The sequence below is a fragment of the Nicotiana tabacum genome, chromosome 9 (genome assembly GCF_000715075.1).
Source record: "Nicotiana tabacum cultivar K326 chromosome 9, ASM71507v2, whole genome shotgun sequence".
Lineage (NCBI taxonomy): Eukaryota > Viridiplantae > Streptophyta > Magnoliopsida > Solanales > Solanaceae > Nicotiana > Nicotiana tabacum.
Window position 1 is genome coordinate 84,257,250 of NC_134088.1, and position 12,206 is coordinate 84,269,455.

The 12,206-nt window shown below is 38.0% G+C and overlaps 1 protein-coding gene across 1 annotated transcript; it reads left to right on the forward strand.

Annotated features, from left to right (window-relative positions):
- The first annotated feature begins 1,914 nt into the window (after positions 1–1,914).
- Positions 1,915–8,299, forward strand: LOC107808221 (prefoldin subunit 5). Its single transcript, XM_016632726.2, has 4 exons — positions 1,915–2,232; positions 2,351–2,454; positions 3,785–3,862; positions 7,801–8,299. The coding sequence occupies exons 1-4, from the start codon at positions 2,046–2,048 to the stop codon at positions 7,885–7,887; spliced, it is 456 nt and encodes a 151-aa protein (XP_016488212.1). The 5' UTR covers positions 1,915–2,045; the 3' UTR covers positions 7,888–8,299.
- The last annotated feature ends 3,907 nt before the right edge of the window (positions 8,300–12,206 follow it).

Consider the following 12,206-nt stretch of genomic DNA (forward strand, 5'->3'; position numbering starts at 1 on the left):
AGAAGTATGGACATTTCCTTAGGAAAACCCTAGATCCCTATGGATCTGCTAGGAAAGTCCTTGGAATCTTCTAGGTTTGTAGAGAGTTCTAGAGAAAACCTTTATCTTGTAAATATTAAGGACTTGTATAACAATTAATATTTACATACTAGCCCCTAGGAGACTAGTATATAAAGGAGGTCATTCATTTGTAATTCACCAAGCAAAAATAATTAAGTTTTCTCTAATACAAAAGTTTCCTTTGGCAATTTTCCTGTGTTCTAACATTCCCTTAGCGATCTTTAGTATAGTAAGATTACTTGGCATAGCAAGAACATGGGCAAGTTGTCAAGTGTTGCACGTGCGCTTAGTTGAAGACTAAGGACGTGACACTTGGGTCTATTATTCAGGAAAGGGAAGATTGATGAAGATGTCACCCATCATATTGGGGCGGGATGGATGAAATTGAGACTCGCTTCCGGTATTTTGTGTGACAAGAAGGTGCCACAGAAACTTAAGGGTAAGTTCTACAGAGTAGTGGTCAGACCAACGATGTTGTATGGGGCTGAGTGTTGGCCAGTCAAGATCGCTCATGTCCAGAAGATGAAGGTAGCAGAGATGAGGATGTTGAGATGGATGTGCGGGCACACCAGATTAGATAGGATTAGAAATGAGGATATTCGCGATAAGGTGGGTGTGGCCCCTATTGAGGACAAGATGCGGGAAGCATGGCTTAGATGGTTTGGTCATGTGAGGAGGAGGAGGAGCACCGATACCCCCAATGAGGAGGTGTGAGAGGTTAACATTGGAGGGCCTACGGAGAGGTAGAGGTAGGCCAAAGAAGAGGTTAGGAGAGGTGATTAGGCAAGACATGACGCAACTTCAGCTGACCGAGGACATGACCCTTGATAGGAAGGTATGGAGGTCGAGGATTAGGATAGTAGAGTAGGTAATCCAGAGTGTTCATAACAGTAATATTGATACGCAATCTCGCTTTCTGATGGTAGTAGATTTTTATGACTAACCGTTGTTTTCTTTCATTGTGATCACCTTACTGTCTTGTTGTTTTTATTCTGCTTTTATATGGCTTTTTGGTACTTTTCCTTCTTATCTATATTTTCATTAATGTAGTGCTTATACTTTTCTGAGCCGACGGTCTATTGGAAACAACCTCTCTATCCTCACAAGGTAGGGGTAAGATCTGCGTACACACTACTCTCCCAAGACCCCATAATGTAGGATAATACTGGGTATGTTATTGTTGTTGTTGTTGTTGTTGTTATTGTTGTTGTTGTTGTAAGTGAGCACCCATGACTAAACTTCTTTTTCCTTCTTTTAAATTTTTTATCGGTGAGCACCTACGACTTTAAAATCCTAACTGCGCCACTGAATGTGATTAAAAATAAAATAAAAATGTGTAAATTATATACTATCATTGTACATAAATTAAACACATTACTTGAGTTTGAGCAAAATAAACGTAGTGTTTGGGATGTTATTGAAAAACGAACGCTGGCCAATTAGGTAGTTCTGTCACTCTATAGGATGAAAATTTTCCATTAGCAAACCGTAATTTGCTTTCTTTTCTCTTCAATCATACTTTTTCCCCTTAACTAATTAACTTATTCTCATTCATTATTGCTCGTATACAAAATGTCGCCTCCCTTTTGTGTCTCATCCTTTAGGCAATTAACCTGTTTAGTGATTTTATCAAAAAATGTATTTAATACATTCCAAATGGGAAGGCAAAAACCTAATAGAGGCACATGGAATTTCCTTGGACGGTCACGTAATTTATGATAATATTTTATTAAAATCACAGTACTTATTACTTTTTGACTCGGAAAATAAAAAATACATATTTGGTAAACTATATCATATGAATAAAGTATAATTTTTAATAATAAAACTCATTTAACCCTTCTCTATTTCTAATACCCTGTTAACCCATGATAAATCACGACAAACAGAGGACGCAGCCAGTAAAAACTACTCGCTGTTCTCAAGACTTCAGAAGCACAGTTTAACACCAGAGAAGGGTTTCTGACGAAGGTGGAAATCAGGAAATGGCGTCAGGGGGAGGAAGAACACTGGAAATAGAGAAGATGAGCGTCGAGCAACTAAAGGCACTGAAGGAACAAGCCGATCTAGAAGTGAACTTACTTCAAGACAGCCTCAACAACATCCGCACTGCAACTACTCGCCTCGAAATCGCCTCTAATGCCCTTCAAGATCTATCTCTCCGCCCTCAAGGTATAAATACCCTTTTGAGAATTAGGTGTAAAAATGTGATCTTTTTTTACTTTATTGTGAAATTTGTGATTTGTTTTTTTTTTTTCCTTTTCTTTTTCTGGGTTTTTTTCTTGTGTAGGGAAGAAGATGTTGGTGCCTTTAACAGCGTCTCTATATGTGCCGGGGACCCTAGATGATGCTGATAAGGTTTTGGTAGATGTTGGCACTGGATATTTTATTGAGGTTTGTATTTATTTTTTGGCGCATCTGTAATTGGGACATTCATCTTGCTGTCTATTTATGCTAATTGAGTCAATAAAGTTGCTATCTTTAATCTAGAATTATGTTTATTTGTGGTTTTTTGTGGTGGGTGGTAGGTGTTAATCGGTTTCTGGGGTGCAGTAAGATGGGTGAGCATAGGCAGATGCTACTGTAGTATGCAACTAAAACTAAAGATGACTTCTTTTTATGTCGTGTGTGTGGTTATTTCTTATATCGCAGTTTCATGTTATGTGACTGTGTTTGATTTTCCAAAGAATCTAAGGAGTTAATTTGATATGAATTATATTAATGTAGGGGTAAGGTCTGCGCGCACACTAACCTCCTAGACCCCACTTGGTGGGATTACACTGGGTTTTTTGTTGTTGTTGTTGTTAGTGGAAGAAAATAACACAGTAGTTGAAAGTTAGTTTGATTGAAAAAACATATCAGGAGGTTATGAATTGAAACGTGTAATGAATTTGAATTCTGGAAAGCTGAGAAAACTGTATAGAAATGTTGGGCATTTTGAATTGTAGAAAGATGAAAAGAGTGTCATACATCAGAGTATATTCTAAATTCGTCGTTGGTGTACCTTGCTTGTGACTGATTTTTGATTTGGATTCTTATGAGGAATGTGACATGGTGCTTAATTCTGTGTTGTTCTTGGCGTACTTTTTTTTTCCTGTTTTCTTTTACCTTGTAAAAAAGCTCATTACTGATAATTGTCCATTTGGAGAGTGTTATTGTGGAGATTGGTTGGGTTTTCTTCTGTGCTGATGACTTGTTTTGTTTTTCCAGGAATGTGTAATGGATTTCGTTACAATATCCTTATAAAAATGGATTCTCTTGCAATATATGCTCGAAGCAACATAGTTATGATTTTCAGAAAATTCTTTCTATGTACTAAATATCTTTTATTGGTTTTGATCCTCTGTCTAAAATGAAAAACAAGCCTTTTGGATTCCTTTTCTAGTTACTCCTTTCTTAGGTTTGGATAATTTGATGTTTACTCTAGATTTTCTGAACTTTATAGGGTCTAAGTTAATTTTCTCTTTAGAAATGTATCTTTCATGCATCGAGAAGTTTGTTATATGTAGTTCCTGGATAATCAATTTGCTTCTTGCTTTTTCAAGAAATAAATTGGTGATGTCTTAATAATCTAAGGGACTGTTGTTGGAGCATTATCGAAAAGAACACATTTTTCATTCTATGCCTCAGTTATTTCATATATGGAAAGCCATATATTGTCTTTCCACATGGTCCTATCGCCAGAAGGTTCAAGCCCTGTTGTTTTCTTTCTTTATTTTAACAGAAAACTATGACAGAAGGAAAAGATTACTGTGAGCGGAAAATCAACCTGCTAAAGTCCAACTACGAGCAGCTTCTTGATGTAAGTATCCATTTCATTTTGGTTGGTGAAGTGAATTTTCTTGCAAGTTTTGAGCTGTTTATATTAGTTGACTTGTGTTTTGATTTGATGTAAATTCTACATACTAAAAACCTTCTCAAGGGTTTCATTATTGGTGTACCGAGTACATCTATCTCAATCCTACGTGATACTTCTGCCGTTAATCTACCTAATGTAAGCTAAACTTCTATACTCGGTGCAATTGATGCGAGGAAAAGTAAGGGGAACATATTGTTTTAAAGGGTTTCAAGGAGTTCTCGGCCATGTACGCTTCTCGCAATATACAAGAAGTTGGTTTTAGAGGACATCAAGTGGCCTCTGCCAATATAAACGCACTATACATTCACACCATACATAGCTAAACTCACTAAGAAAAATCATCCGAACAGCATGGTTAGTGGTTACTGGCATATGCTTATTTCACGTCATATGAAGAGTTCAAAAAAAAGTTGGACATTTAGTATCTACAAGAAGGTTTATGAGTATTCAGTAGCCTTCTCTCAGTCAATAGAAAGTGGTTTAGAATTTTTTTTTTTTTTGGCACCCAAGGGTGTGGGTCTATAAAGTTGGTGCTAACCCTGCACACCCAGGTTCAAATTCCGGAGACAAAAAAACATTAGGTAATTTCTTTCCATTTGCCTAAGCCTTGTGCTTAACGGAGGTAGCAGGTACCCGATGTAATAGTCGAGGTGCGGGTAAGTTAGCCTAGACAACAACATTATAAAAAAGAATTTATTGTCTTTCTCCTCCTTATACCTGGGAAAGATAGCTTGGAAAGCTGTTTACCCCATGTTGTAAAAGCTTGCATTGCAACTACTCACCTTTCATGTGGACTTCATAGGGTTTTTTTCACTCTCTGGGACAGATATCATCATTTAGGAGGATATAATGGTTAATTTTCCATTCTGTTGTATCTTCTCACAATTTTATCATTTCCACCTGCATTATGGTTTTGAGAGTAGAGTGGTGGTGATTGTCTGAAGTTTTCCCCTTAATGTTTTTGCAAATTTCTTCAAAAATAGGTCATTGAGAAACCTGTTTCATTCTCTATCAGAATTATGACTTTATATGAAGCTTTTGTTATTCACAAAATAAAATTGAAAATAGTTCCAAATGTGTTTAATGGCACATAAGTCATCCTGGAAGATAAACCAGTTATCTTCAAGTATAAATCCCACCTTATTCCTGATTTCCTGGGATACACACAAGCTCTTATTCCACTAACCACGTATAGTCTTACTCTAATCTCCAGGCTGCACCCCACACCTGCTTATATAACTTATCCAAGTTAAACCACGACACTGATCTATTTGACAAGGCTGTGCTAAAATTTTAATAGTCCAGGTTGCAAGACTAACCTCAGAGTGGTGCGAACAGCCTCCTATCTATTTTTTCAACTTCCCATTATTGTAGTTTCCTTCCTTTGAAAGGTCTATTTGAAATTTTGTAAACCTAGACATGAGGAACCATCATTGAATTCAAAATTTCTTCCTTGCTTCATCTGGCCTACCATTAGCGTGAATTGCATTTCTAATCTACTACTTCCCTGTTCTTATCCTTTCCATACCCTTCCCTTTGTCATTCTTCCTGCAACTGACCACTCCTCTACTTCTATTCTTTCCTTGCATTTCCTATGCTCTTGCTTAGCTTCACATCAGGAAGTAGGAATTAATTGAGACATGGTATCACCTGAACACTCTTAACCTGATTAAAAGTTAAGATTAAACAAATTGAATACTACTTTCAGAATTCGTAAATGCAACCTCAATATCATTAAAGTGAAAGTTCATACTTCTCATGTTGGAACTGAATTTGAATGACCTAGGGATAGTAGAGTAAGTTTGAAGATACTTCAAACATTTTTCTTATGCCTCATCTTTAACACATGACAAAGTTAGTTATGCCAAATCACAAGAAAGAGGAGAGCTAAATCTAACATAATCAGTCACCATGAAATTACTTGGAACTTCTTCATTCGGTAGTTTCCTCTACGAGTCTATCTCAGTGTTTTTGTGTGCGTGAAGTGCCAAAAAACGGCAAGGGCATGCTTCGCTTAAAGCTAGAAGCGAAGCGACATTTTTGAAAAAATTACCAAACAAATACGTAAAATAACTAAATAAAAAGAATTCAGCAAAAACAATACTCCCTATGTTCCAATTTATGTGAACCTATTTGACCTGGCATGGTGTTTAAGAAAGAAATAAAGACTTTTAAAATTGTGGTCCTAAACAAGCCATAACATTTGTGTGGCTATAATTCTTCTGAAACTTGTGGTGTTAAATATGCCAGAGTATTGTGTGGCTATAAAAGCTTCTCATTGAGGGTAGAATTTGAAGTTTAAGTTACATTGTTTCCAAATTTAGAAAGATGCTATTCTTTTTCGAACGAACTAAAAAGGAAATAGATTCACATAAACTGGAACGGAGGGACTAGTATATATTAGCAAATCTTTCGATTTAAAAACTAAAAAGTAGAGAGAGAGAGAGAGAGAGAGAGAGAGAGAGAGAGAGAGAGAGAGAGAGAGAGAGAGAGAGAGAGAGTATATATTCTTTCAAGTTATAAGTCGATTTCTTATAATAAAACAAAAGATTAAAAACAGAGAAAGAACAAAAAGAAAATAGCTTTAAAACAAAGAAAGAAGGGAACAAGAAACCTGGCAGCTGGAGCGAATGAAATTGAATAGAAGAAGGAGAAGAAAATGCAGCTACAGAAGAAGAAAAAAGATAGAAGAAGGAGGAGGAGGAGAAAAGATTTGGAGCCTATTTCTAACCCTAGCGGCGATGGGATGAAGCAGATGAGTCTCCTTTCTCAGCTAAATAGTCTTCAGGTTTTTTTTAAAATAGGTCCCCTATTTCCTTTTTTCTTCTGAAAAGAATTGACTCTTTTAAAAAAATGAAGTCGACTCTTTTAAACAAAAGTACAAAGCAATTGCTTCCTCTGCTTCTCACTTCTCGCGACCGCTTCATTAGAGTCCCTTCGCTTCACACCCGAGAAGCGCTACCTGCTCGCCAAGCAATGAAGCGACCACTTTTCACAACACTGGTCCATCTGAATTTCACAACGCTGATAAAAATTAGAGAATGACAATCTCAATTTGCTTATTAGTCCCAAAGAGGTTTTGGCTGATCAGTTGATTTCAGCCTTGTAAAATTTTGTGCGAGGAGTACCGTTGACTTGTAACTAAAATGAGAGCATTCAAGTTCTAGGCAATGTAGGTAAAGTCTTTAGCTTTGCTAATGTGGTGTAAGCTAACAGTCCCCATATTGATGTATGTACTCTACTCTCGAGTACTCTTTTTGTTGAAGGTGACCCCACTCGTTCGGGAGGCAACCGATGTTTGGAATTTTGACCATGGATAACTACAATCTCCTGAAACAACTGGATAGAGCCGATGAAATGGTCAGCAATGAGTCTTTATTAGAGATCTTAACCTTAAGGATTTCGACTAGCTACTTACCTGTAGAAAGGTCTTTTGCTGCTTTTGCTTGATGGAAACTTAACCAAGAGGCGGAGCTAGAATAATACTGTGATTTTGCTTTAAACTATGTAGCTTTGATCATTCTTTACCATCACGTGTTATTGCCAGCTATACTTTATTGGAGTAGAAGGTTAGTCCTCACAAATAATGAATCAAGTAGTTGGGTTTCCTTTAGCAAAGAAAAGGCTCATTCGAGCTGCAGGTATACCTCTTCTCTATTTTGGTCTGGAGACCAAAGACCAACATATAACTCTCTTCTTTGCTCTTGCAAGATTAAAGGCTCTATACTAGTAGTATCTTTCTATCATTTGAAAAAGTTATGTGGCTGATGTTGGGAGGAGTTCTTTGAGGTTTATAGTCTGATAACAAAGAGCCTTATTATGTTTTTCTTTTCTTATGGACATTACCTTCTTCTTTTAGTAATCATTCGAACAAATTGCAGGTTGCAACGAAGAAGAAAAGTATTGCCGATGAAACTGGTGTTATCTTGCAAGCTAAATTGAGACAACTTGCTCCTCCAGCACAGTAGATCCCATTGTTCTTTTTCCTTTTGGGGGTGGAGTGGGGTGCCTACTTAAAATGTACTTAAAAATGAATCCTGTGGAGTTGCCTTTGTTGATAACTCAACGAGTTCATGCGCCTCAGGCTTAATGAGCACCAAATTCTATCTAAATTAGCATTGCTGAAGCAGAAGTTTAACGGGTGTTCGTTCCTCCATTTCACTCCACTTTTCCCTAGTTCTTTTTGCCTTTTTGCGAGAAGCAGATGATTGATCATCTGTGTCATTGTAGCAACATTGGTTGATGACTCAAAGTTATGATTTAACTTGGAATGTCCTTTAGTGGGTGAAGCCATGATGCAGTTCTACTTTTACTGCAACCCAAGTTTCTAATTCAACTATGTATGTGTGTTTTGATGAGGAAAGTTGTTGTTACATTCTCTTATATCATCCTGGAGGGAATTCTTGTAGCATCCTCCCCGCCCACGATATCTGGTCCTTTCATTATTGTTGTAATTGTTATTCTTTTCCCTTTGTTCCTCCTGTTAAATTGGAGTTCATGTTAATATCATTATCAAATCTGCAGTGAGTGGATCCAGTGAGTGTGGTTACCAAAACCTTAGAACTTTTGAGTGCAAGCCCATTATGAGGGAGAAGAGAAGCTGACCCAAAAAATGTGCGAAGGTCATGAGATGTCGTTGGACAAAATAATACTCTCTCCGTCCTCCTATTTTTATTTACGGAATATTTAGTCTGATTAAGTGATAAATATATGTACTGAAGAAGCAATAATGGTAAACTAAAGTGCATCAAATATTCCTGCTTTATTCTTACGCCAAGGCTATTTGTGAGCAATATTGTTAATTATGATAGTGTTACACTTTTTTATGTAGTTCGAATTTTTAAAGATTATTTAATTAGTTTATCTATCTTTTCTTTGGATGGAAAAAGGTTTAACTTTATTTTTGTACTATTCAAAATTGTGCAACTTTGCATTTTACTATAATTTTTGCTTTAATATTAACCTCTCGTTTTTGGCCTTTGACTTCTAACATAATTCAACTTGGGGGTAATTTTAAATTATATTTGTTGTATGTCTATTGAAAATAATCTTTTTATCTCCGCAAGGTAGGTGGTAAGGGTAAGGTTGCCTACACACTATTCTCTTCAAACTCCACTATGTGTAATTATATCGGATTTGTTCTTGTCTTTGTTATTAAAGATGATTTCAAGAATATTGAAAGTAGAATTAATTACAAAAATTGCAAAAAATGAGAGGTAAGCTTGGTTATTTTTTCTCGAAGAATTTAACTAGTAAGTTATTCATTTTATACTGGAGCTCGGTCAATGATAAAGGAAAATACAAAATATTTGCGGCAAGGATATGAATGCAAAATTGAGCAATTTGAAATAGATCTTGTTCAAAAGGGAAAAGGGCCAAATATACCCCAATACTTTCAGATATTGTCTACATTTACCCTTCGTTATACTATCCGGCCAAATTTACCTATACAATCAGCAAACTTTTAAAAATTACCCCCCAGTCCGCCAGGTGACTCAGAATCTCCCAAATCATTTTAATTAAGTTACTGATTCTTCTTCTTGATCCACTATTTTCGAAATAATTGGCATTTACCTGCTTTCTGAATTGGAGAAAAAGATATTAAATAATACAACGGTTAATAACAAAGTATAGTTATTTGAAAAATCTAAATTAGGTAGTTTGTCTAAATTCTAAAAGTATTTACAACATCCCAATTTTAATGAATTCGTTGCACCAAATGTATGAGGACTTTGCAAGTATTGGTGATTGAAGTTGAAGTTACTCGGAAACTTTACATTGTCGAATTCAACTATGTTTTAATCAAATGCCTACACGTTGTGCACTCTTAAATTAGTCGATCAAACTCTAAACTAACCAGATAATGACAAAATATATTTGAATATACATGTACATACATAATGATCAACTGCATATAATTCACAATAAATAGACCCATTGAATTATCTACATTGTGTATGGTCATGTGCAACTCCAGTGCACAACGTGTAGGCACTCCAGTGCATCGGGACGCTCTAGTCCGATTGGTGAGTCTTATGGAGGGTGTGCCCCAGAATGGTACATTTCCAGTGGCACCAGCCGTCTCACAGGCTGGGGGAGGAGCACAAACTCCCACTACTCCCGCTCCGGAGTAGATGGCTCCCCAGAATCAGGCTCTAACAGCCCCGCCAGTTGGGGTAGTTCAGCCAGTTGTTGCGGCACAGACCGGTGGTAGGCCCGCCATGTCTTTTGAGGCCTTATTGAGACTGGATAAGTTCACTAAGCTCTTTCCAGTTCACTTCAGTGGTACACCTTCTGAGGACCCACAAGATTATCTTGAACGCTGCCATGAGGTGCTGCGGAACATGGGTATAGTTGAGACCAATGGAGTTTATTTTGCTGTATTCCAGATGACGGGCTCCGCCAAGAGGTGGTGGAGATATTACATATTGACCCGACCAGTCGGATCACCTGCACTTACCTGGGAGCAGTTCTCTTAGCTATTTCTGGAGAAGTTCCTCCCTATCACACTGAGAGAGGAATTTCGCAAGCAATTCGAGCGTTTACAGCAGGGCAGTATGACTATTACTCAATATGAGTCCCGTTTTGTGGATTTGGCCCATCATGCTCTCCTTTTACTACCAACGGAGGGAGAGAGAGTGAGGAGGTTTATTGAAGGACTCACTCACCCTATCAGACTTCAGATGGCCAAGGAGACCGGAAGTGAGATTTCTTTTCAGACAGCCCATTTCTATTCCACCATACCGTATGGCCCCGCCGGAGTTGAAAGAATTGAAAGAGCAGTTACAAGACTTGCTTGATCAGGGATTCATTAGACCCAGTGTCTCACCCTGGGGTGCACCAGTATTATTTGTAAAGAAGAAAAATGGCTCGATGCGGATGTGTATAGATTATCAGCAGTTGAACAAGGCCACTATCAAAAATAAATATCCGCTGCCAAGAATTGATGACTTATTTGATCAACTTCAAGGTGCCAAGGTATTTTCGAAGATTGATGTGAGATCTGATTACCATCAGTTGGAGATTAGGGCATCTGGTGTCCCTGAGATAGCTTTTCGGACTCGGTATGTGCATTACGAGTTCCTAGTGATGTCATTTGGGTTGACAAATGCTCCAGCAGCATTTATGGATTTGATGAATCGGGTGTTCAAGCCCTATTTGGATTCTTTTGTGGTTGTATTCATTGATGATATCTTGATTTACTCCAGCAGTCGAGAGGAACATGAGCAGCATCTTCGAAGTGTGCTTCACACCTTGAAGAATAATCAGTTATATGCCAAGTTTTCAAAATGTGAGTTTTGGTTAGACTCAGTTGCCTTTTTGGGGCATGTTGTATCGGCAGAAGGCATAAAGGTGGATCCTAAGAAGATTGAGGCTGTTCAGAATTGGCCTAGACCTACTTCAGTTACAGAGATCCGGAGTTTCCTGGGTTTAGCAGGTTATTATCGTCGGTTCGTGGAAGGGTTTTCATCTATAGCAAGCCCATTGACCAGATTGACCCAGAAAGGTGTCCCATTCAGATGGTCAGACGAGTGTGAGTTGAGCTTTCAGAAGCTCAAGACCGCTTTGACTACGGCGCCAGTGTTGGTATTACCCACAAGTTCAGGATCGTATACAGTATATTGTGACGTATCTCACATTGGGATTGGTGCAGTATTAATGCAAGATGGCAAGGTAATTGCATATGTGTCGCGACAGTTGAAAGTTCACGAGAAGAATTATCCTGTTCATGACTTAGAATTGGCAGCTATTGTTCATGCGCTGAAGATTTGGAGGCATTACCTCTACGGTGTCTCGTGTGAGGTATTTACTGATCATCGTAGCCTTCCGTATCTGTTCAAACAAAAAGATCTTAATTTGAGGCAGAGAAGATGGTTGGAGTTGTTGAAAGACTATGATATTACCATTTTGTATCACCCCGGAAAGGCCAATGTGGTGGCCGATGCCTTGAGTAGAAAGGCTGTGAGTATGGGCAGTCTTGCGTATATTCCGATTGGTGAGAGACCATTAGCTGCAGATGTTCAGACTTTGGCTAATCAGTTCGTGAGGTTAGATGTTTCAGAACCCAGTCGGGTTCTAGCTTGCACAGTCGCTTGGTCTTCTTTATATGGGCGCATCAGAGAGAGGCAGTATGATGATCCTCATTTACTTGTCCTTAAGGACACGGTGCAGCACGGTGATGCCAAATAGGTTACTGTAGGGGAAGATGGTGTTCTGCGAATGCAAGGTCGTATTTGTGTGCAAAATGTGGATGGAATTCATGAATTAATTCTTGAATAAGCACACA